Source organism: Hemiscyllium ocellatum, chromosome 9 (assembly GCF_020745735.1).
Source record: "Hemiscyllium ocellatum isolate sHemOce1 chromosome 9, sHemOce1.pat.X.cur, whole genome shotgun sequence".
In the NCBI taxonomy this organism is placed as follows: Eukaryota; Metazoa; Chordata; class Chondrichthyes; order Orectolobiformes; family Hemiscylliidae; genus Hemiscyllium; species Hemiscyllium ocellatum.
In genome coordinates this window covers 72,586,204-72,607,155 of record NC_083409.1, presented here as the reverse complement: position 1 = coordinate 72,607,155, position 20,952 = coordinate 72,586,204, and the positions used below count along the sequence as shown (strand labels likewise).

At 39.9% G+C, this 20,952-nt stretch overlaps 1 protein-coding gene across 3 annotated transcripts in view; it reads left to right on the top strand.

The window, feature by feature from the left end:
- The window catches only part of eps15 (epidermal growth factor receptor pathway substrate 15), a 185,971-nt gene that overhangs the window by 54,803 nt on the left and 110,216 nt on the right, over positions 1 to 20,952 (top strand). For all 3 annotated transcript variants that reach the window (XM_060830449.1, XM_060830448.1, XM_060830450.1), the window contains exons 8-11: positions 250 to 309; positions 8,373 to 8,573; positions 10,572 to 10,726; positions 15,236 to 15,386. In XM_060830449.1, the coding sequence (XP_060686432.1) occupies positions 250 to 309; positions 8,373 to 8,573; positions 10,572 to 10,726; positions 15,236 to 15,386 (567 nt within the window). The remainder of the gene's footprint in view (positions 1 to 249; positions 310 to 8,372; positions 8,574 to 10,571; positions 10,727 to 15,235; positions 15,387 to 20,952) is intronic.

Below are 20,952 nucleotides of genomic sequence, written 5' to 3'. Positions count from 1 at the left end.
GATAGATACATGAATAGGAAAGGTTTGGAGGGATATGGGCCAGGAGCAGGAAGGTGGGACTAGTTTAGTTGGAAATATGTTTGGAATGGACTGGTGGACCGAGGGTTTCTTTTTGTATTGTATGACTCGATAACACGATGTGTTCGTTGCTGTAAGAAAATTCTGACCCTGAATGCTTTGATTTAGAAAGCATGTTTAGAATTGAATGTGTCTAATTATTAACTTCCTTTTTTTCTCATTATCTTTTAGGTCTGGGACCTCAGTGATACTGATCATGATGGATTATTAGATCGGGATGAATTTGCTGTTGTAAGTTACAGATATATTACACAGTTATCTATTTTGGAACCACAGGCTACCTGATGACTTTATTTTTATAGAAATGCATTCACAATATGATTTGTGTGACAGGACAGTATTGAGCTTTAGAATAGCCTTTGATAGTTGAACTGAAGTAGTCAATATTCTTTGGGCTGTCTTCAAATGGAGTTAAATCAAAGGTATTTGGCTACAAGAAGTATTGAAGCCAATTGTGTCTACCCTTCCACAGCACAGAGATTGAGACAAGGGAATAGAAACTTAAATGATCTGGGATTGTATGACCAAATCTACACCCGTAACCCTATCTCAGCTGAGAGCATGGGGGCTCAGTGGTTAGCCCTGCTGTCTTGCAATGCCAAGGACCCAAGCTCAATCCAGCCTTGGTTGACCATGTGGAGTTTGCACGTTCTCCCTGTGTCTGCATGGGTTTCCTCCAGGTGCTCCGGTTTTCTTGTACAGTCGAAAGATGTGCAGGTTAGGTGGATTAGCCATGCTAAATTCTGCATAGTGTCCAGAGATGTGCAACCTACCTGGGTTGGCCATGGGAAATTCAGGTTTATGGGGAAAGGGTGGGATGCTGTTCAGAGGTTTGGTGTGGACTTGATCGGCTGAATAGCCTGCTACCACACTGTGGGTATTCTGTGACTATGGTTCAGTGACTATATAGCAGCCAAAGAAGTAAAAGTGCAATTGAACCTAGGCCTTTGTGGTGTTTATGTTTCAGCTATCTGCTGCATTGAGCACAAAATCATGTGGGAAGTTGGGCATTCTAATATCAACCAGGGAGAGTGGCCCCTAATGAATATTGATTCCTGTTCCTGAGATGTGTTATTTATTTGAAGTTTATTCGAGCATTTGTGTTTTATGGCTAGAATTTATGATCTGCTTCTTTTGTGCTTTAAGGTTCTTTAAAGAACTAGTTTGTTGAGAAATAGAAGATGGCAAACCTTTTGAGTGAACCACATGATTTAAATGCAGTGCTATCAGGTGTTAGTTCTTGAATGTTACAGGTTAGGATAATTTCATGCTGGGTTTAGGATTAAATTTAAAAACATGTACATATTGGATAAATCACACCATTTCGAGTTGTATTAAATGCAGAAGCATATCTTTGGTGTTTAGGTTTCAGAAATTATGACCATAAAACTTAATTAGTTCATTGGTATTAACTGAAACCACATTGACCAATTTCATGATCAGTGATGACTGAGCATACTTAGAGGTTTTTCTGTTAGCTTTGCGCTGGAGTTTGCAATTATTAGAAATCAAAGATAATGTAGTAGCCTTCATTAGGGGCCTGTGTGAATAAGGTAAGCAATGTTGTGCCCACTTAACAGATAAAATTGGAGAATCCTTTCTAAGATACACAGTCCAAATCAAAGGCGCATGTTATAATCCTTAAATTGATACCAAATCGTAGGCTGAAAGCAAAATAAAGAGTGATGAAAGAAATGAAGTTGAGACAGGAAGGGATAAAAGGTTGGATAAAAAAAGTGGAAAACAAAAGAATCCTCTAACCTTAATTAAAATCAAGAAGAAAGAAGCTCCCCACTTAGAAAATTCAGTTTTCAGTACCAGAGAGGTTAATTGTCAGTCGTTAAGACTTATCCCATTTTGAGTATGACTACCATGTCCCTCAATATTATTCTTCAGGTTTCCTGGAGGTGCAGGCCATGTTTCAAACCTCTTCCTGTTTGTGTTTAATTAAATGACAAATGCTTGCTGGCAATTTACTGTTTAGTAATGATGGATAATTAACTTATAACATCCACTGTTACTTCTATTGCATAAGCTAAGCCAGTGTTAATGGTGTTCAGCATTATAGGGAAAATAATGCATTTTATTGCCAGCCATCATAATAAAATTAGCAGAAGAAGTTGCAATATATTTGAATCCATTATTCTTTATTCTCTATGATTGAAAAAAGATTCTTGTCAGCATCAACAACATTAGAAGTGATTGTGATTGAAAATGCATTATCCTTAGTGGACTCCTGACTTGTTTGATCATATTGTGCTTCTCTACTGTCACCTCACCTCTGATCTGCCTCCATAATACTGTCCCTATGTAGTTCCATTTCTGCTGTCTTAATGCAGTTAATCATCACTTATGTCAATGGCTGCCACGCATCTATTTATGGTATCACCTCTGATGTGCCCAAGGTCCCATTTTCATCTTATGCTATTCATGATTCATTATAATTAATCTCCACCATCATTCATAATAAATGCCTTTATATTCAGGAAACGGATAAGTTTAAAGAAAAAACTTGCCCTTGAATTTGAAGGAACGCCCAATTTCTTTATGAACATTGGACCCATACATACACGGGAATTACAGATGTGACATTAGCATGTGCACTGCTCGCTATCAATGCTGTCCTGACATAATAGATATCATGCACTTCCGGGGTTAGGTTTTGGCAGTAAAAATCAACAAAATTTGGAATCTGTAGGGAGAAGGGAATATGTTTTTTTCTCATAAAATTTCATAGATTTTTTACTTTTGGACATTTATCCACTTATATTTGGCCATGGGTTATTTTATGAGCGCCCCATGTTATAAATTAAGCTTGCATTACCTGGATAGTTAAACAGTGCCAACTATTCCCTTACATTTTTTTCCTGCGAGTTGAAGCTAACCAAATTTGAAATGCATTCCTGCATTTTCAGAATGATATCTTTGTTTATGTGGAAGTTGAAATCAAGAAATATTTATTATGAAGTTAAAACTGAATCAACAATGTTGTAATTAGTAAGGCATTGCTTATTTTCTGAGGTTGAATTCACAGTATTTTTTTGTGCGGTGTAGTAGTTACTTAATAAATCCTGTGCTAGATTATATTTAAGAGGCATAATTCCATGAATCCCTTCTTGTTCTTTGAGATTTAGTGACGTTGCAAGAAAATAGCATTCTGAATTTGGAGAAAATTTGTTTAAATTTACTTGGATGCTTTGATGCATTTTCTACTACTCTGCCTTGTGTACCTATTTTGCTTTTCCTACAGTAGAATCTGGAGACTTCCAGCCTTTTGAATTGACAACTAAAGATAGCTTTAATTATCCACTTGTATGATATGCTTTAGTCAACTTCCATTGATATTTGGTGTTACTTCTTATGCTACCAATTTATTTTCTACAACTGCAACTCACTCAGCCTGAAATGGTAAAGCTGTTTTTCTCCACCAATTCTGCAGGACATTGAGTTTCTCCAGCTTTTATTGTTCTTCCAGATTTCCGGCACCCACAGTATTTTGCTTTTGTTCTTGGGTCCAAATTCTGGATGAAGAAGAATTTTCTGTAGTTCCAGCACCTTCCTCTGCCACTGCAAGAAGTGCAAAGCCTGTGCCCACACCTTACCCACCTCACCTCCATCCAAGGCCCCAAATGATCCTTCCATATCTGACAGAAACTTAGCCATACTTCCACAAATATCATCTGTTGTATCCTTTGCACCCGATGTGGTCTCCGTTACATCGGGGAGACAGGATGTCAACTTGTGGATCATTTCCGAGAACATGTTTGTGGTACCTGCACTAATCAATCCCACCATCCCGTGGCTGAACATGTCAACTCCCCCTCCCACTCCACCAAGGACATGCAGGTCCTAAGCCACCTCCATCGCCAAACCCTGATCACCCGATGCCTGGTGGAAGAACGGCTCATCTTCTGCCTTGGGACCCTGCAACCACATGGGATTAATGTGGATTTCACCAGTTTCCTCATTCCTCTCCCCACATTATCCCAGTCCCAAGCTTCCAACTCAGCCTGTCCATTGTATTTTCCATCTATTTGCTCCACCCTTCGCTTCGACTATCACCTTCTCCTCTACCTTCAACTACCTATTGCATTCTCAGCTACCTCACCCAGCCTCACCCCCCTCTCATTAATCTCTCAGCCTCCCAGCCCACAAACCCCATTCCTGATGAAGGGCTTAGGCCCGAAACATTGATTCTCCTGCTCCTCAGATGCTGCCTGACCTGCTATTCTTTTCCAGCACCACACTCTCAACTCTGATTTCCAGCATCTGCAGTCCTCACTTTCTTCGAGATTGGAAGACAGAAGAGTTAGTCTTCTATGTCCAGAAGCAATGGTGATCCAGATTTCAGGAATAAGTTGAAAAAAATGTTCTGAACAAGTGTCTTCCAACTCAATCCATGTTGACACTTGGCCTCCAGTCCGCACCGGGCCTTGACTCCACTCTGCATGGGCTTCACCTCAGGGTTCACGAGGACGGAAGATCGCTCTGTAATGACCTCAAGGCAGAAAGTCCGTGCTGAAGCCATGCCAGGTCGGGAGGATGCCACCCTGGGCCAGAAGGACACCTCGCTAGGCTGGGAGGCTGCCATGCCCTGTGCAGCTTGATTTTTTTTAAACAAGTCAAAGGGAAAAATACCATGGCTTTTTCTGAGATTCTGTACTATCACTGTGGAAATGTTTCATTTCTCCTTTGGGTGCTCAGAATGAGCCTAACAATCTTCAGACAAACATTGTACATCTGGTGATCTGCTCAAATCATTGAGGCCGAGGAATGGTTTATCGCTATTTATTTCTTTATTTGTATTTACGCTGGTAACTCGCTTTTCCAATTGTTATAAGCTTATTGTTACGACACAGCAGTGAACTCCTCTGTTAATTAAACTAAACACGTGACCAGCTCACCTTGCCTCATAATCGTTTAAAATATGAGTGACAGAGAGCTCCAAAATTTCACTATCTGAAGAAAACAATATCAATTTATTCTTTAACTCTAAAAATGAACATTAAACAACAACTATTCACAACTCTTAAGACCCCCTTTCTCTTAACTACTTATTTTCTGCCTCCAATTCTATAATAATAAACTGTTCCAATAAAAGTCTTATTAAAATTATATCAATTCAAGTTCAAAACCATATTGCAGCTGTCATCTTTGGTGTCTTTCTTCCTTCAGCAGAAGATCTCCTTGGGTCGCCATCTGACTTTTTATTGCATTTATGTTTCATATGAAAAGGTACCTTTGATAAAGAGTGTTTCAAATGGCAGTTACTCTCTGACTGTCAAACTGCTTGCTTTTTTTTATACCCTAACATTGGATCGTCTCATTGGTTCGATGTTGGCAAAAACAATAAATTCAACCACAGTTGGGTTTTGTATCCTGGGACATAATTTAAACTGGTTAAATTTGAATTGGTGTCAAAACAGCAACTAACTCAAATGTTAGATATTTTCGATTTTCCGGAACACTCTGGGGCTGCTTGTTTGTCATATGACAGGTGCCTGTAAGCTCTCAGTGGAAAAGAGCATTCACCCTCTCTTAAAGGTACAGTACATGCCTTCAACTTCATAACATTATACTGAGTATGTCATGAGTGTTGTATCCATCATGGCCAATTCACCTGACCTGCACATCTTTGTACTGTGGGAGGAAACCAGAGCACCCATAGGAAATCCACACAGACACAGGGAGAACATGCAAACTACACACAGTCGCCCAAGGCTGGAATTGAACCTGGGACCCTGGTGCTGTGAGGCAGCAGTGCTAATCACTGAGCCACAGTGCACTGAGCACAGTGTATGGAATAATTATGGAACTCTGATCTTGAGATAGTTTTCTTACACTTTGATGTTATTTAAAGCCCTGTATGTAATTTTCCATCTAATTATTATAGTGTAGCTATCACTGGAGATATATTGTCATTGCTTCAGTGTTATTGTCGAGAGCATGGTGCTAGAAGAGCACAGCAGGTCAGGCAGTATCCGAGGAGCAGGTGAATCAGCGTTTGGGGCATAAGCCCATCATCAGGGAAATGTTGCTTCTTTTGCTGCTCAGATGCTTTCTGATCTGCTGTGCTTTTCCAGCACTACACACTCAACTCTGCTGTCCAGCATCTGCAGTCCCTGCTTTCTCTCTTCAGTGTTACTGTGACAAATTCCTGGAACTCCCTCTATGATAGCATTGTGGGTGTACGTACACCAAATGGTTTGCAGTGGTCCAAGAAGGCAGCTCAGCACCTTCTCAAAGGTAACTAGGGAAGGGCAATAACTATTGGCCTAGCAGCACATCGAAATCTCAAAAGTATTTTTTAAAATAATTTATCTTGTTGTTTTTGAACATCATATATGTATCTTAAAATAATATGTGCCATCTGTATCTAGATATGTGACAGAGAAAACTGCCATCTTGTTATTGATGTTCCCAAGTATATCCAAGCAATTGGACATCACAGCTGCACTGTGATTTTGTTATATTAATATGCTGACAGCAAGACTGTGCAGAAGAAACTCAAACTCTCATGCAGTTGCTGTTGGGAACACATAGAAATTTGAAATTTATAGACAGTAGGTGCAGGAGTAGGCCATTCTGCCCTTCGAGCCTGCACCACTGTTCAATATGATCATGGCTGATCATCCTTAATCAGTATCCTCTTCTTGCCTTATCTCCATAACCTTTGATTCCACTATCCTTTAGAGCTCTATCCAACTCTTTCTTAAATGAATCCAAAGACTGAGCCTCCACTGCCCTCTGGGGCAGAGCATTCCACACAGCCACCACTCTCTGGGTGAAGAAGTTTCTCCTCATCTCGGTCCTAAGTGGTCTACCTCATATTTTTAAGCTGTGTCCTCTGGTTCGGCACTCACCCATCAGCGGAAACATGTTTCCTGCCTCCAGAGTGTCCAATCCTTTAATAATCTTATATGTCTCAATCAGATCCCCTCTCAGTCTTCTAAACTCAAGGGTATACAAGCACAGTTGCTCCAGTCTTTCAGCGTAAGGTAGTCCCGCCATTCCAGGAATTGACCTCATGAAACTATGCTGCACTCCCTCAATAGCCAGAATGTCTTTCCTCAAATTTGGAGACCAAAACTGCAGGTGTGGTCTCACCAGGGCCCTGTACAGCTGCAGAAGAACCTCCTTGCTTCTATACTCAATCCCTCTTGTTATGAAGGCCAGCATGCTATTAGCCTTCTTCACTACTTGCTGTACCTGCATGCTTACCTTCATTGACTGGTGTACAAGAACACCCAGATGTCTTTGTACTGCCCCTTTACCTAAATTGATTCCATTTAGGTAGTAATCTGCCTTCCTGTTCTTGCCACCAAAGTGGATAACCATATATTTATCCACATTAAACTGCACCTGTCATGCATCTGACCACTCACCTAACCTGTCCAGGTCACCCTGTAATCTCCTAACATCTTCCTCACATTTCACCCTGCCACCCAGCTTTGTATCATCAGCAAATTTGCTAATGTTATTACTAATACCATCTTCTATATCATTAATATATAATGTAAAAAGCTGCGGTCCCAGCACTGATCCCTGTGGTACCCCACTGGTCACTGCCTGCCATTCCGAAATGGAGCCGTTTATCACTACTCTTTGTTTCCTGTCAGCCAACCAACTTTCAATCCAAGTTAGTACTTTGCCCCCAATACCATGTGCCCTAATTTTGCTCACTAACCTCCTATGTGGGACTTTTATCAAAAGCTTTCTGAAAGTCCAGGTACACTACATCTACTGGATCTCCCTCGTCCATCTTCAGAGTTACATCCTCAAAAAATTCCAGAGGATTAGTCAAGCATGATTTCCCCTTCTTAAATCCATGCTGACTCTGACCTATCCTGTTCCTACTATCCCGATATGTCGTAATTTCATCCTTTATAATAGACTCCAGCATCTTTCCCACCACTGAGGTCAGACTAACTGGTCTGTAATTTCCTGCTTTCTCTCTCCCACCTTTCTTAAAAAGTGGTGCCCTATTAGTCAGCCTTCAATCTGTCATCTGTAAAAGGCATGTTTTCTAATGAATATTTTAGGCACCTGATAGAAATGCAACCATTTCTCAGAAGTTATTAATTTGGGTCATAGTTCACAGGTTTCATTACAGAATTCTTTCAGCCATCCCTTCTCCTGATGCACTAGTTTGGCAATGTTGCATAAATGTGGCTGTAGTCCTGATTATATTCATAGCTAGGTTTCTTCATTTGTTTCAGCTTCATTTAATATTTTTATAAACTGTTACAAAATTGTTTTAATGTCAAGACTCAATATAATTTTTCTCTCATAAGGCAATGTACTTGGTTTACCGTGCTCTTGAGAAAGAACCTGTGCCATTTTCCTTGCCGCCTGCCTTAGTACCACCTTCAAAGAGGAAAAAAGGAAGTGTTCCATCTTCAGTGCCACTCATTCCATCTCCACCTACTGCTAAGGAAAGCCGACAGTCCTTGCCCCCTGTGGGAATTCTACCTACTAAAACACTACCAGTCCAGGTACTGCAAATAATAATGGTGTTTCTCTTGAACACCATTTTTCTTTGTTGATTTGCTGTTAACTATACAGAGATACTGACACATCACTCCCAAACCAAAGTTAAATCAAGTTAACATTGCAACTGGGCATATTTTTGACCTAATCTTTAATTCAAAACTGTGCTTTAAATGGGCTGATATCGAGATTTTCAAAAATTTGCATCTGTTCTACTTCAGTGTTCAGTGACTGATACTACTTCAAAATGAGAAAGAGTACAATTTCTCTTTTGATTCTCTGTCAAGCTTCTGGTAGTTTGTTAATGTAATCCATGTTAGCCTTTACATTTATTTAAAACAATGTTGCCACATGATTTCCCTTCGCTCCCCCTGTTAGAGAAAAACCCCTGCAATTTATGGGAAGGCAATGGCTTTGTAGTATTCTTGCTAGACAGTTAATCTTGAGACCCAAATAATCTTCCTGGGATGTGGGTTTAAATCCTGCCATGGCAGAAGGTCAATTTTCAATTTTTTTTAGATTATATTAGACTACTTACAATGTGGAAACAGGCCGTTCGGCCCAACAAGTCCACACCGATCCTCTGAAGAGCAACCCACCCATACCCATTCCCCTACATTTACCCCTTCACCTAACACTAGGGGCAATTTAGCATGGCCAATTCACCTAACCTGCACATTTTTGGACTATGGGAGGAAGCCAGAGAACCCGGACGAAACCCGCGGAGATACGGGGAGAATGTGCAAACTCCACACAGACAGTTGCCTGAGGTGGGAATTAAACCGAGGTCTCTGGCGCTGTGAGGCAGCAGTGCTAACCACTGTGCCACCGTGCCGCCCAATTTGGTAAGAATTGGAATGAAGAATCTAATGATAACCATTGTTGATTGTCGGAAAAACCCCTGTTTGGTTCATAAATGTCCTTTAGGGAAGGTAACGGCTGGACTGACTTCCATATGACTCCAGACCTACAACAATGTAATTCCCACTTATCTGCCCTCTGTCCAACTAGGAATTGGCAAATGCTGGCTGATCCAACAATGCTCACATTCTGTGAACAAAATAAAGGGTTGGAATAAAACATCAATCGAGAAAATATTTTTAATACTCTGATTTTCATGATATCCAGTTAATTAAGGAAGAATTCAAAGAATAGATTTATGCAGAGTAAATTATTGCAGGTATGTATCTCCTGACTCCACTCATGTGCCACTTGTGAAGTAACTATCCAATCAATGCCCTCCATCTGTATATACTTCAATTGAAACAATTAGCAATGTAGTGATCCATTTTCAGGAATGGTGTGATGTGTGGAATGATGTGTCATCTTTGTCTAGAAATGTGATTATTTTAATTAGAATGATCTGCACTCAGACATGATGTTTATCATATATCACTTAGTCTTCATAATTCATAGTGAATCCAATATGTTTACACATGGTATAAAGGCAGCCCTCAAGTTGCAAACAGGTTCTGTTAACAAGTATGTTCATAGATTGGTTTGCATCAAGTTGGTACATAATACAGTACAATACAAAATAGCTATTTGTAATACATGTGTTCATGACTCAGACATTCATAAATTGGGAGCTGCCTGTAGATATGTCTTCACTTTTTCCTGCCTTGATTTTTGGTTTAAAAACAAACTTATTTCAACTCATAATTTCATCTTGGATGATTACCAACTCTGTTGTCAAGATGTTTCTTAAATTATCTTGTTGTCATGAACATGAGGTGAAACATAATCTGTCTCAGCTGTGATATCCTATGTAGGAGAATAGTACCGTCTTGTTTTTTCCCTACTTGAGTGAAAGGTCATCATCAATTTTGTTTTGTTTTAATTGATGCTTCTGGACGTCCTGTGTATATTTTGCATTTTCATTTTTACTTTTGATTTCTGGCATTATCTGTATTTTGCTTTTGTAGAAAACTGCTCTTCTCATTCTGAACTTTGAAAATGATGGTACAATTGTTAATCTAAGCCATGTTTTCTGTATTTTCCAGGCTGTCAAATGGGTTGTAACACCAGCTGACAAAGCAAAATATGATGAGATTTTCATGAAAACTGACAAAGATCAAGATGGATTTGTCTCTGGGGTAGAGGTTAAAGATATCTTTCTTACCACGGGTCTGACCCCAACAACACTGGCTCATATTTGGTAAGTGTTCAGTGTGTGTTAACAATAACAATAATAATCACTTTCATCTATTAGAACTAACCCTAAATGTTCTTATGATTTTCTACAGATTCAAATCATTTTTAAGAAGGTACTTTAGTTGTTTTTCAGTGCTGTCGTTAGCCTGAGGATTAAGCCTCCTTCTTAAACTAAAGAGGTTGAAAAAAAAATCACTCGTTCCTGATTGCTGATTTCAACTTATAATCTCAGTTTTGCTGATTACTGACCCTGTTGTCAAGATGTTTCTTGAATTATGTTGTTGTTGTCACGGACATAAGGTGAAAACATAATCTGATTTAGCTGTGATAGGGAAATAGTACCCTCATGCCCTCCCTGAGCTTCTCCATGAGACACACCTCCTGGTCCCACATCACAACTACATTCTATTAAACTGATGACCACCATATCAATAAATTTGCATTTATAACTTTGTTGTTGGAGAATTTCATTGCCTAGTAAGTATGTGATATGCATGTGTGGGATTGTGCTCAAAAGCAACAGAGATTGGTAAGTGGTGAAAATAGCCTCTTTATTGACCATCTGCAGTGGTACAGTTCGAGGCAGCGTTGGAATCCAAAGTACAATTATACAGTAGCCTCTTTATACACAGTTTTTTGTATACATTAAATTTTAGCACTCTGGCACCACATAGTTGCATCTTTGGTATACACTTTTGTGTGATATCTGTCCTGGGGAGGCAGGAGGTAGTTTAAACATGTGCTAAATGCTGGCTGTTACTCTTGATGGGATTAGAATGTCTGTCTGGTCTGAGCTGGCATAATTGGGGGGGTGGGGGGGTGTTGCATTTTTGATAAGGGATAGCATTACAGCTGTACTGAGGGAGCATATTCCCGGAAATACATCTAGGGAAGTTACTTGGGTGGAACTGAGAAATAAGAAAGGGATGATAACCTTACTGGGATTGTATTATAGACCCCTAATAGTCAGAGGAAATTGAGAAACAAACTTGTAAGGAGATCTCAGAAAAATAGGCTGGTTATGGATTTTTAACTTTCCAAACATAGACTGGGACTGCCATAGTGTTCAGAGTTTAAGTGAAGAGGAATTTGTTAAGTGTGTACAAGACAATTTTCTGATTCAGTATGTGGATGTACCTACTAGAGAAGGTGCAAAACTTGACCTACTCTTGGGAAATAAGGCAGGGCAGGTGACTGAGGTGTCAGTGGGGGAGCACTTTGGGGCCAGAGACCATGATTCTATTAGATTTAAAATAATGATGGAAAAGGATAGACCAGATCTAAAAGATGAAGTTCTAAATTGGAGAAAGGCCAATTTTGACAGTATTAGGCAAAAACTTTCGAAAGCTGATTGGGGGTAGATGTTCGCAGGTAAAGGGACGGCTGGAAAGTGGGAAGCCTTCAGAAATGAGATAACAAGAATCCAGAGAAAGTATATTCCTGTCAGGATGAAAGGAAAGGCTGGTAGTTATAGGGAATGCTGGATGACTAAAGAAATTGAGGGTTTGGTTAAGAAAAAGAAGGAAGCATATGTGAGATATAGACAGGATAGATCGAGTGTATCCTTAGAGTATAAAGGAAGTAGGAGTACACTTAAGAGGGAAATCAGGAGGGCAAAACAGGGACATGAGATAGCTTTGGCAAATAGAATTAAGGAGAATACAAAGAGTCTTTACAAATACATTAAGGACAGAAGTGTAACTAGGGAGAGAATAGGGCCTCTCAAAGATCAGCAAGGTGGCCTTTGTCTGGAGCCGCAGAAAATGGGGGAGATACTAAATGAATATTTTGCATCAGTATTTACTGTGGAAAAGATATGGAAGATATAGTCTGTCGGGAAATAGATGGTGACATCTTGCAAAAAGTCCAGATTACAGAGGAGGAAGTGCTGGATATTTTGAAACATTTAAAGGTGGATAAATCCCCAGGACCTGATCAGGTGTGCCCGAGAACTCTGTGGGAAGCTGGAGAAGTGATTGCTGGGCCTCTTGCTGAGATATTTGTATCATCGATAGTCACAGGTGAGGTGCCGGAAGACTGGAGGTTGGCTAATGTGGTGCCACTGTTTAAGAAGAGTGGTAAGGACAATTCAGGGAACTAAAGACCGGTGAGCCTGACCTCAGTGGTAGGCAAGTTGTTGGAGGGAATCCTGAGGGACAGGATGTTCATGTATTTGGAAAGGCAAGGACTGATTCTGGATAGTCAACATGGCTTTGTGTGTGGGAATCATGTCTCACAAACTTGAGTTTTTTGAGGAAGTAACAAAGAGGATTGATGAGGGCAGAGCGGTAGCTGTGATCCAGATGGACTTCAGTAAGGCATTCGACAAGGTTTGATTGATTAGCATGGTTAGAACTCATGGTATACAGGGAGAACTAGCCATTTGGATGCAGAACTGGCTCAAAGGTAGAAGACAGAGGGTGGTGGTGGAGGGTTGTTTTTCAGACTGGAGACCTGTGACCAGTGGAGTGCCACAAGGATCGGTGCTGGGTCCTCTACTTTTTGACATTTACATAAGTGATTTGGATGTGAGCGTAAGAGGTACAGTTAGTATGTTTGCAGATGACACCAAAATTGGACGTGTAGTGGACAGCGAAGAGGGTTACCTCCAATTACAACAGGATCTGGACCAGATGGGCCAATGGGCTGAGAAGAGGCAGATGGAGTTTAATTCAGATAAATGTGAGGTGCTGCATTTTGGGAAAGCAAATCCTAGCAGGACTTATACACTTAATGGTAAGGTCCAAGGGAGTGTTGCTGAACAAAGAGACCTTGGAGTTCAGGTTCATAGCTCCTTGAAAGTGGAGTTGCAGGTAGATAGGATAGTGAAGAAGGCGTTTGGTATGCTTTCCTTTCTTGGTCAGAGTATTGAGTACAGGAGTTGGGAGGTCATGTTGCGGCTGTACAGGTCATTGATTAGGTCACTATTGGAATATTGCGTGCAATTCTGGTCTCCTTCCTATTGGAAAGATGTCGTGAAACTTGAAAGGGTTCAGAAAAGATTTACAAGGATGTTGCCAGGATTGGAGGATTTGAGTTATGGGGAGAGGCTGAACAGGCTGGGGCTGTTTTCCCTGGAGTGTTGGAGGCTGAGCGGTGATCTTATGGAGGTTTACAAAATTGAGGAGCATGGATCGGGCAAATAGGCAAAGTCTTTTCCCTGGGGTGGGGGAGTCCAGAACTAGAGGGCATAGGTTTAGCATGAGAGGGAAAAGATATAAAAGACACCTAAGAGTCAACTTTTCCACACAGAGGGTGGTACGTGTATTAAATGAGTTGCCAGAGGATATGGTGGAGGCTGGTACAATTGCAACATTTAAGAGGCAGTTGGATGGGTATATGAATAGGAAGGGTTTTGAGGGATATGGGCCGGATGCTGGTAGTTGGGACTAAATTGGGTTGGGATAGCTAGTCGGCATGGACAAGTTGGATCGAAGGGTCTGTTTCCATGCTGTACATTTCTATGACTCTATTTTGCACCTATTTAAAAGCCTCTCTTTTCCTTTTCGTGCTGTTTTCTGGCTGTTTCATGAGCACATGACCACTGTTGTTTGTATTCTGGTGATTAAAGGTCATACTCCCTTTATGGCGATACATCTAACCAGAAATTGTGTCAAAATAAATTGTCTCTGGAAGACTAGGTAATCTGATATCTGAGTCATTCAGGTCTGCATATGTTATTGATGATCAAGCTAACCTACTAAGAGAGCCTGGAGGTTAGATCCATCACAGATCTTTGACATTCTTCCTGCTCAGCCTTAAAGCCTGTTTCTTAACTGAAAATGTCATTCCATCTGGATGAATATTAGAATTCTCCAGTGAAGAGTTTTGGTCACAAGATTCTCAGTAGTTTGGTTTGCAAACTTGTAAGCATGAACTTCGACACATTGGACATCTGAAATCTTGATTTCGGCAATTGGGGAAATATTACTGGATCAGTTGGAACTGTACTCCATCATATGGATAAACATCTTTGATGAGGAACTGAGACATTTCCAGCTAATAGGCTGGATCAATAAAGGAATCATTGCCTTTCCTCTGAGGGAAAATTACATAAAGCCAAATTGCTTTGAATCTTCTTCTTTAAACTGGTTAATTCATCATCTCCACTTAATTCTACCAGTGAGGAACCCGCAGTGTTTAGTATTCAAATCACAGTTTTATCTTTCCCAAAACATAACTGAATTTGGAAGGACAGAATCAGTAGTTGTACTGCTGCGTATTTCTCCACAGATCAAGTGAATTTGATCCAATTTTTCCATGGTTAGTGATGTCACTGTAAGTAACGTGGTGCTAGAAGATGTTAATAAATATATTAGAAAGTAATATTTTGAAGACTGCAGGTTTATTTTTATTGCTTCCACTTTAGAGTAAATATACAAAATGATGTGACTAAACATTATTGCAGTTTTAACCTTGGGATTTAAAAGTAAGATGATCCAAATCTAAATTCCGTTAATTCATCATACTTGATACAGAGCTGTTGATCTGCCTTAATTTTCTGCCTTCACAGGGCACTCTGTGACACAAATGATTGTGGAAAGCTTACAAAGGAGCAGTTTGCCTTGGCACTACATTTAATAAACCAGAAGTTAACTAAAGGTATTGATCCACCTCAGGTTCTCACAGCAGAGATGATGCCTCCTTCTGATAATGCACAAAAGGTAATTTTTGTTTTCAATCATGGTTTTGGCATTGCAGTGATATGATCAGCTTTGAATAGTTCTTGTGAGGATGATATCATCTAAACTATTTGTTCCAACACTAGCCCTTGGCTTCATTTACGCAGGAAATTAAACTATCAGCACTGACCTGAGTCATGATTCAGATTTGGGTGTGTCACAATAATTCAGGTTAAATTATTAATGAATCCTTATTATTATAAACTTAAATCTTGTTAATTTCTGTTGACTTAGGAGAATTTGTGATATCATGTTGTAAGGATTTGTCAATGTATTAGGGAATAACAACTGTTACTTTCACTGAACTTCTCCCTTCTTGTCATATGATGATTTTATACATTCTTGTAACTCCTGCTCTCACCATTTCCTTCCTGCCACCTGATGCAAGGCTTGAGACTCATAGAAGTTTGCATCACGGAAGGAAGCTGTTTGGCCTATCATGTTCATGCTGGTCAACAAAGATTTCACTAAGTTCTGAAGGAGAGTCACTGGACCCAAAAATATGAACTCTGTTGTCTCCCCACAAACGCTGCTAGACCTGCTGAGTTTTTGCAGCAGTTTCTACTTTTGTTAAAGATTTGATTGTATTAACCCAATTTTAGCCCAGAGCCATAGAGATTATGGCAATGCAAGTGAAAATTTAAATATTGCTTAAAGGTTACAAGAGTTTCTGACTTAATTAATCACTCTTTCTGGTATTGAGTTCCAGACTCCTGCTATCCTTTGGCTGAAAAGAATTCTCAACTCTTGCCATTCTATGTCTTACCATACATTTGTGTTCCTGGTGATTGACCCCTCTATTAATGGAAGCAATACTGTCCTATCCACTCTATCCTTGACCCCCACAACCATATCAGATCTCCTTTCAACCTCACTGCTCCCAAAAAAAGCTACCCCAACCTATCATGTCTTTCCTCATTGTTTAGACTACGGGGAAGTGATGACCTCATGGTATTATCATCAAACTATTAATCCAGCGACACAGGTAATGTTCTGGGATCACAATTCAAACCTGCATGATGGAATTCAATTGATTTTGAATTCAGTTCAAATCTGGAATAATGGTCTGATTAGGATGGTGAAACCATTGTTGATTGTCAGGCGGTAAAAAAATCCATCTGGTTCACTAATGTCTTTTAGGGAATGAAGCTGTCATCCTGACACCATCCAGACTCCAGACCCACAGATATGTAATTGATTCTTAATTGCCTTGTTGTCATTTGGGAATGAGCAATAAATGCTCACTTGGCTAATAACGCCTACATTCTGTGATTGAATGAAAACAAATGACTCTCCAGCCCAAGCAGCATCCTGGTAAATCTCTTCTGCACTCTTTCCAGTACGATCATATTCTTTCTATAACATGGTGACCAGAATGGCATGGAGTAGTTTAATTGTGGCCTAGCCAGAGTATTATATAGTTCCAACATAACCTTCCTGCTCTATAGAGTATGAGAACATGCTTGCAGGGAACATACAACCGACTGTAAAAGCTTTTATTCATATTTGAAGTGAAAAACCTTAGTGAAGATGAATGTTTTCTGGCCATAGTCAGAAATAGGGGACATTATAATGGAGAACGAAAAGGTGAACAACTAATTGAATAAATATTTTGGTTCTATAATCACAAACAAGGACACAAGTACGACCTCAAAAATGTTGGGAATGCAGTGTCTAGTGAGAGTGAAGGACTGAAGGAAATTCAGTATTTGTAGAGAAATGGTGTTGGGGCAATTAATGGGATTAAAGGCAAACAAATCCCTGGAGTCTGATAATCTACATTTCAGGCTACTTAAGGAAGAACCCATAGAAATCATGGATACATTTATGGCCAAGATACTCTTGATGTTAGAACAGTTCCTAGGGGTTGAAGGGTAGCTAATGTAACCCCATGATTTAGAGGTGAAACTGAATCTTAGACCAATTAGCCTGACATGAGTAATGGAGAAAACAAGTCCATTATAAAAAGATTAAATAGCAGAGCTCTTAAAAAGCAGTGGCAATTGCAAAATAGCATAGATTTTATGAAAGGGAAATCATACTTAACAAACTGTCCCAAAGCTGGTCCTTTTTTTTTCTAAAAAGCTGTTCCTTTTCTCAAGGATACTGTGTCCTTGGTTTTTATCAGAGGGGTCATAAAACCTTCCCGGCTCCAAGGTGGCTAGTTTGGTACAGAAATGAAAAGGGATTTTGAGGTGCAATTTGTTTATATGTAAACTGATAAACACTTCAGGCCAAAGTGTTCATGTTTTAGAAGTGACCTGTACAATGAAGGGGAGTGGTCAGCTCTCCAGCTGAGCAGTTCACTCCAGAGTTAATTGGGAGTTCAGCTGTGTGGAAACAGACTGCTCGACCCTCTCTCTTTCTGCTCTTCTAACTTTAACCTGTAAGCATTTGTTTCATTTCTACTGTGTTTTAGGATGTTTACTTATTGGGACTGTTGTGTATATTGAGAACAGCATAATTAAGTCTAGTTTGGATAGACTGAGTTCTGTAGGTTTTCTTTATTCTGTTCTTTGTATAATTTTGTGAATAAATTTTTGTCTGTTTTAAAACCTGGTAGTTTACCTAGCTAATTTACTCCAGGTAATTTCACTGTATGCTTAGTGAAACAAATTGCAAAGTTATGATCTGGGCTGCCTGTTTTGAGCCGTCTGACCTAGTCCGTAACAAAATCTAGAAGAAATATTTTGAGGATAGAATTAGTAGAGTCGATAAGGAGGGGATCAGTGGATGTGGTTTTCTTGGACTGTGAGATGACTTTTGAAAGATCTCACATAAAAGATTAGTATGCAAAAGTGAAATACATGGTATTGTGTGAAATTTGGTCTCCTTATCTGAGGAAGATGTTATGAATATGTAGGGAGTGCAAAGAAAGTTTACCAGACTGATACCTGGGGTGGCAGGACAAATATATGAAAAGGGTCTGGATCGATTAGAACTATATTCACTGGAGTATAGAACAATGAGGAATGTCGCATATAAATCTATAAACTTCCAACCGGACTAGAGGGGGTAAATGCAGGAAGGATGTTCCAGTTGACCTGGGAGCTCAGGACCATGGGTCACAGTCAAAGGAGACGAGGTCACTTAGGACTGAGATTAGGAGAAATTTGTTCACCCAGAGAGTGGTGAGCCTGTGGAATTCTTTGTTACAAAAAGCAGTTGAGGCCAAAACAATGTAGCTTCGCAAGAAGGAGTTGAAAATATTTCTTGGGGATTAAGGGATCAAAGAGTGTGGTGAGATAATAGGAACAGGGTATTGAGAAGATCAGCCATGGTCATATTGAATAGTGGAACAGCTCACAGGAATGAATGGCCCAAATCTTCTCCTATTTTCTATGTTTTTATTAAATTCAGAGATAACCTCACATGCATTACCATCATCAAGCACTCTTCAAAAAAAAACTTTATATCAATTTTGTTAAACATGACCTTCCCGTAACAAATCCATGCTGATCATCCTTGATTAATCTATGTCTTTCCAAGCACCGATCTATTCTATCCATATAAGGTTTTTCTTAAAAAATCCCTATGACTGAGGTTAGACTGACTGATCTGCAATTTCTAGGTCTAATCCTTCCATCCCTTTATTAAGAATGGGACAATGTTAGAAGTCCTTCAGTCTTCCAACAGCTCACCTGTGGCCTGAGAGGATTTGAAAATTATTTTTAGTGCCCCTATCAGGGTCTCGGTCTGTCTCTGTCTCTCTCACATTCACTCACTCACAATAAGAATGCTGAGCTGCCATTCTTGCTCATATTTCAGCTAAGTCTAAGCCACAATCACATGGCTGTCTGATTCTTCAGGCTCCCATATCTTATCTGCTTTCCAGACTCACGTGCTGGTGCTTGAACTTCTCATTCCAACTCAACTTCTCTTCCCTCTGAACAACTTGTCAAGATCCCTCTCTCTGCCAGTATTGTTTGAATTTATCAAACAACATGAGCAAATGTCCCTGCAAGGATATTGGGTCCTGTTCTTGTTCAGAAGACACCCATTCCCTCTATACTTGCACTTCCTTATTCTATGAGATGATCAGGTCCTGAAACGTGCTGTCCACGAACTGCTCAGTCGCAGCCTCATAATATACCGTAGTACCCCCAGCTGCAATTCGACCTCCAAAACCCAGAACTTGAGTTGCTGCAGTTAGAGACACTCCTTTATACATGGTTATCCAGTACGTCCACATAGTGCAGAATAGGCTAATCATGGCCTAAATTCCCCAGTCAAATCTTAACAAAATGAATGTGGACTGTTGCTTTTATTTCTACCCTTACTCCGACTGAAATATAGACTAGAAAAATGTTATTCTTCCCTTTGTGTCAGATAAACAACCAGAATGCCATAACTCCTTCAAGTGAAGGAATTTAGATTTGAAATTCTATCAGTTATCTGCATAAAGGTTTTTAAATTCTGCTTACAGTCTTAATTCAATGTCCAGTTATAAGCGACAAGCGAGAAAAAGTTACCTACCTGCTATCCTGTCACAACACACTTCATTTTGTCGAAACAGCTTTGCTACTTGTTGGTCTGCTTCTGGGAACTCTCTGTTCTCACTGCTACTTTTAAGCTTACTGCTGGTGATCCTGAATCCTGCTCAGGTCCACTACCAGTCTCTGCTTTTCAACGAGGATCATTAAATCATCTGCTTCTTTTGATGGGAACTCAATACCCAAAAAAGAAATACACATTTTTTTAGAAAAACCTTCTTGAGAAAATAGAAGATGATGTTTTATTCAAATATGTATTAGTGTGTCATAGAGTCACAGAGACGTACAGCACAGAAACAGACTCTTGGTCCAACTCGTCCATGTATCCTAAATTAATCTAATTCCATTTGCCAGCGTTTGGCCCAAATCTCTTTCAACCCTTCTGATTCATATGCCATCCAGATGCATTTTAAATGTTGTAATTGTACCAGTCTCCACCACTTCCTCTGCCAGGTCATTCCAAATGTGCACAACCCTTTGCATGAAAAAGTTGCCCTTTCGGTCCCTCTTAAATCTTTCCCCTCTCACCTGAAATCTATGGCCTCTAGTTTTGTACTCTTCCTACTCTGTTTACCCTGTCCGTGCCCATCATCATTTTATAATCCTCTACAAGGTCACCCTCAGCTTCCAATGCTCCAGGAAAAATAGCCCCAGCCTGTTCAGCCTCTCCTGATAGCACAAACCTACCAACACTGGCAATATCTTTGTAAATCTTTTCTGAACCCTTTCAAGTTTCACAATATCCTTCATAGAGCAGGGAGACCAGAATTGCACACAATAATCCAACAGTGGCCTAACCAATGCCCTATACAGCCACAATATGACCTCCCAACTCCTATACTCACTTCACTGACCAATAAAAGCATGCATACCAAACACTTTCTTCACTATCCTATCACCTGTGACTCAAAAATCATATTGTAACATGGTGTTTGCTGTATAACGGATTCGAGCAATAACAGAGATGTCACAAATCATTCAAATGTGGTTCTAAACTGATGTGAGTATTTGCAGATTTTCGAGACTGTACTGGCAGTATAAGTAACTCACAGTAG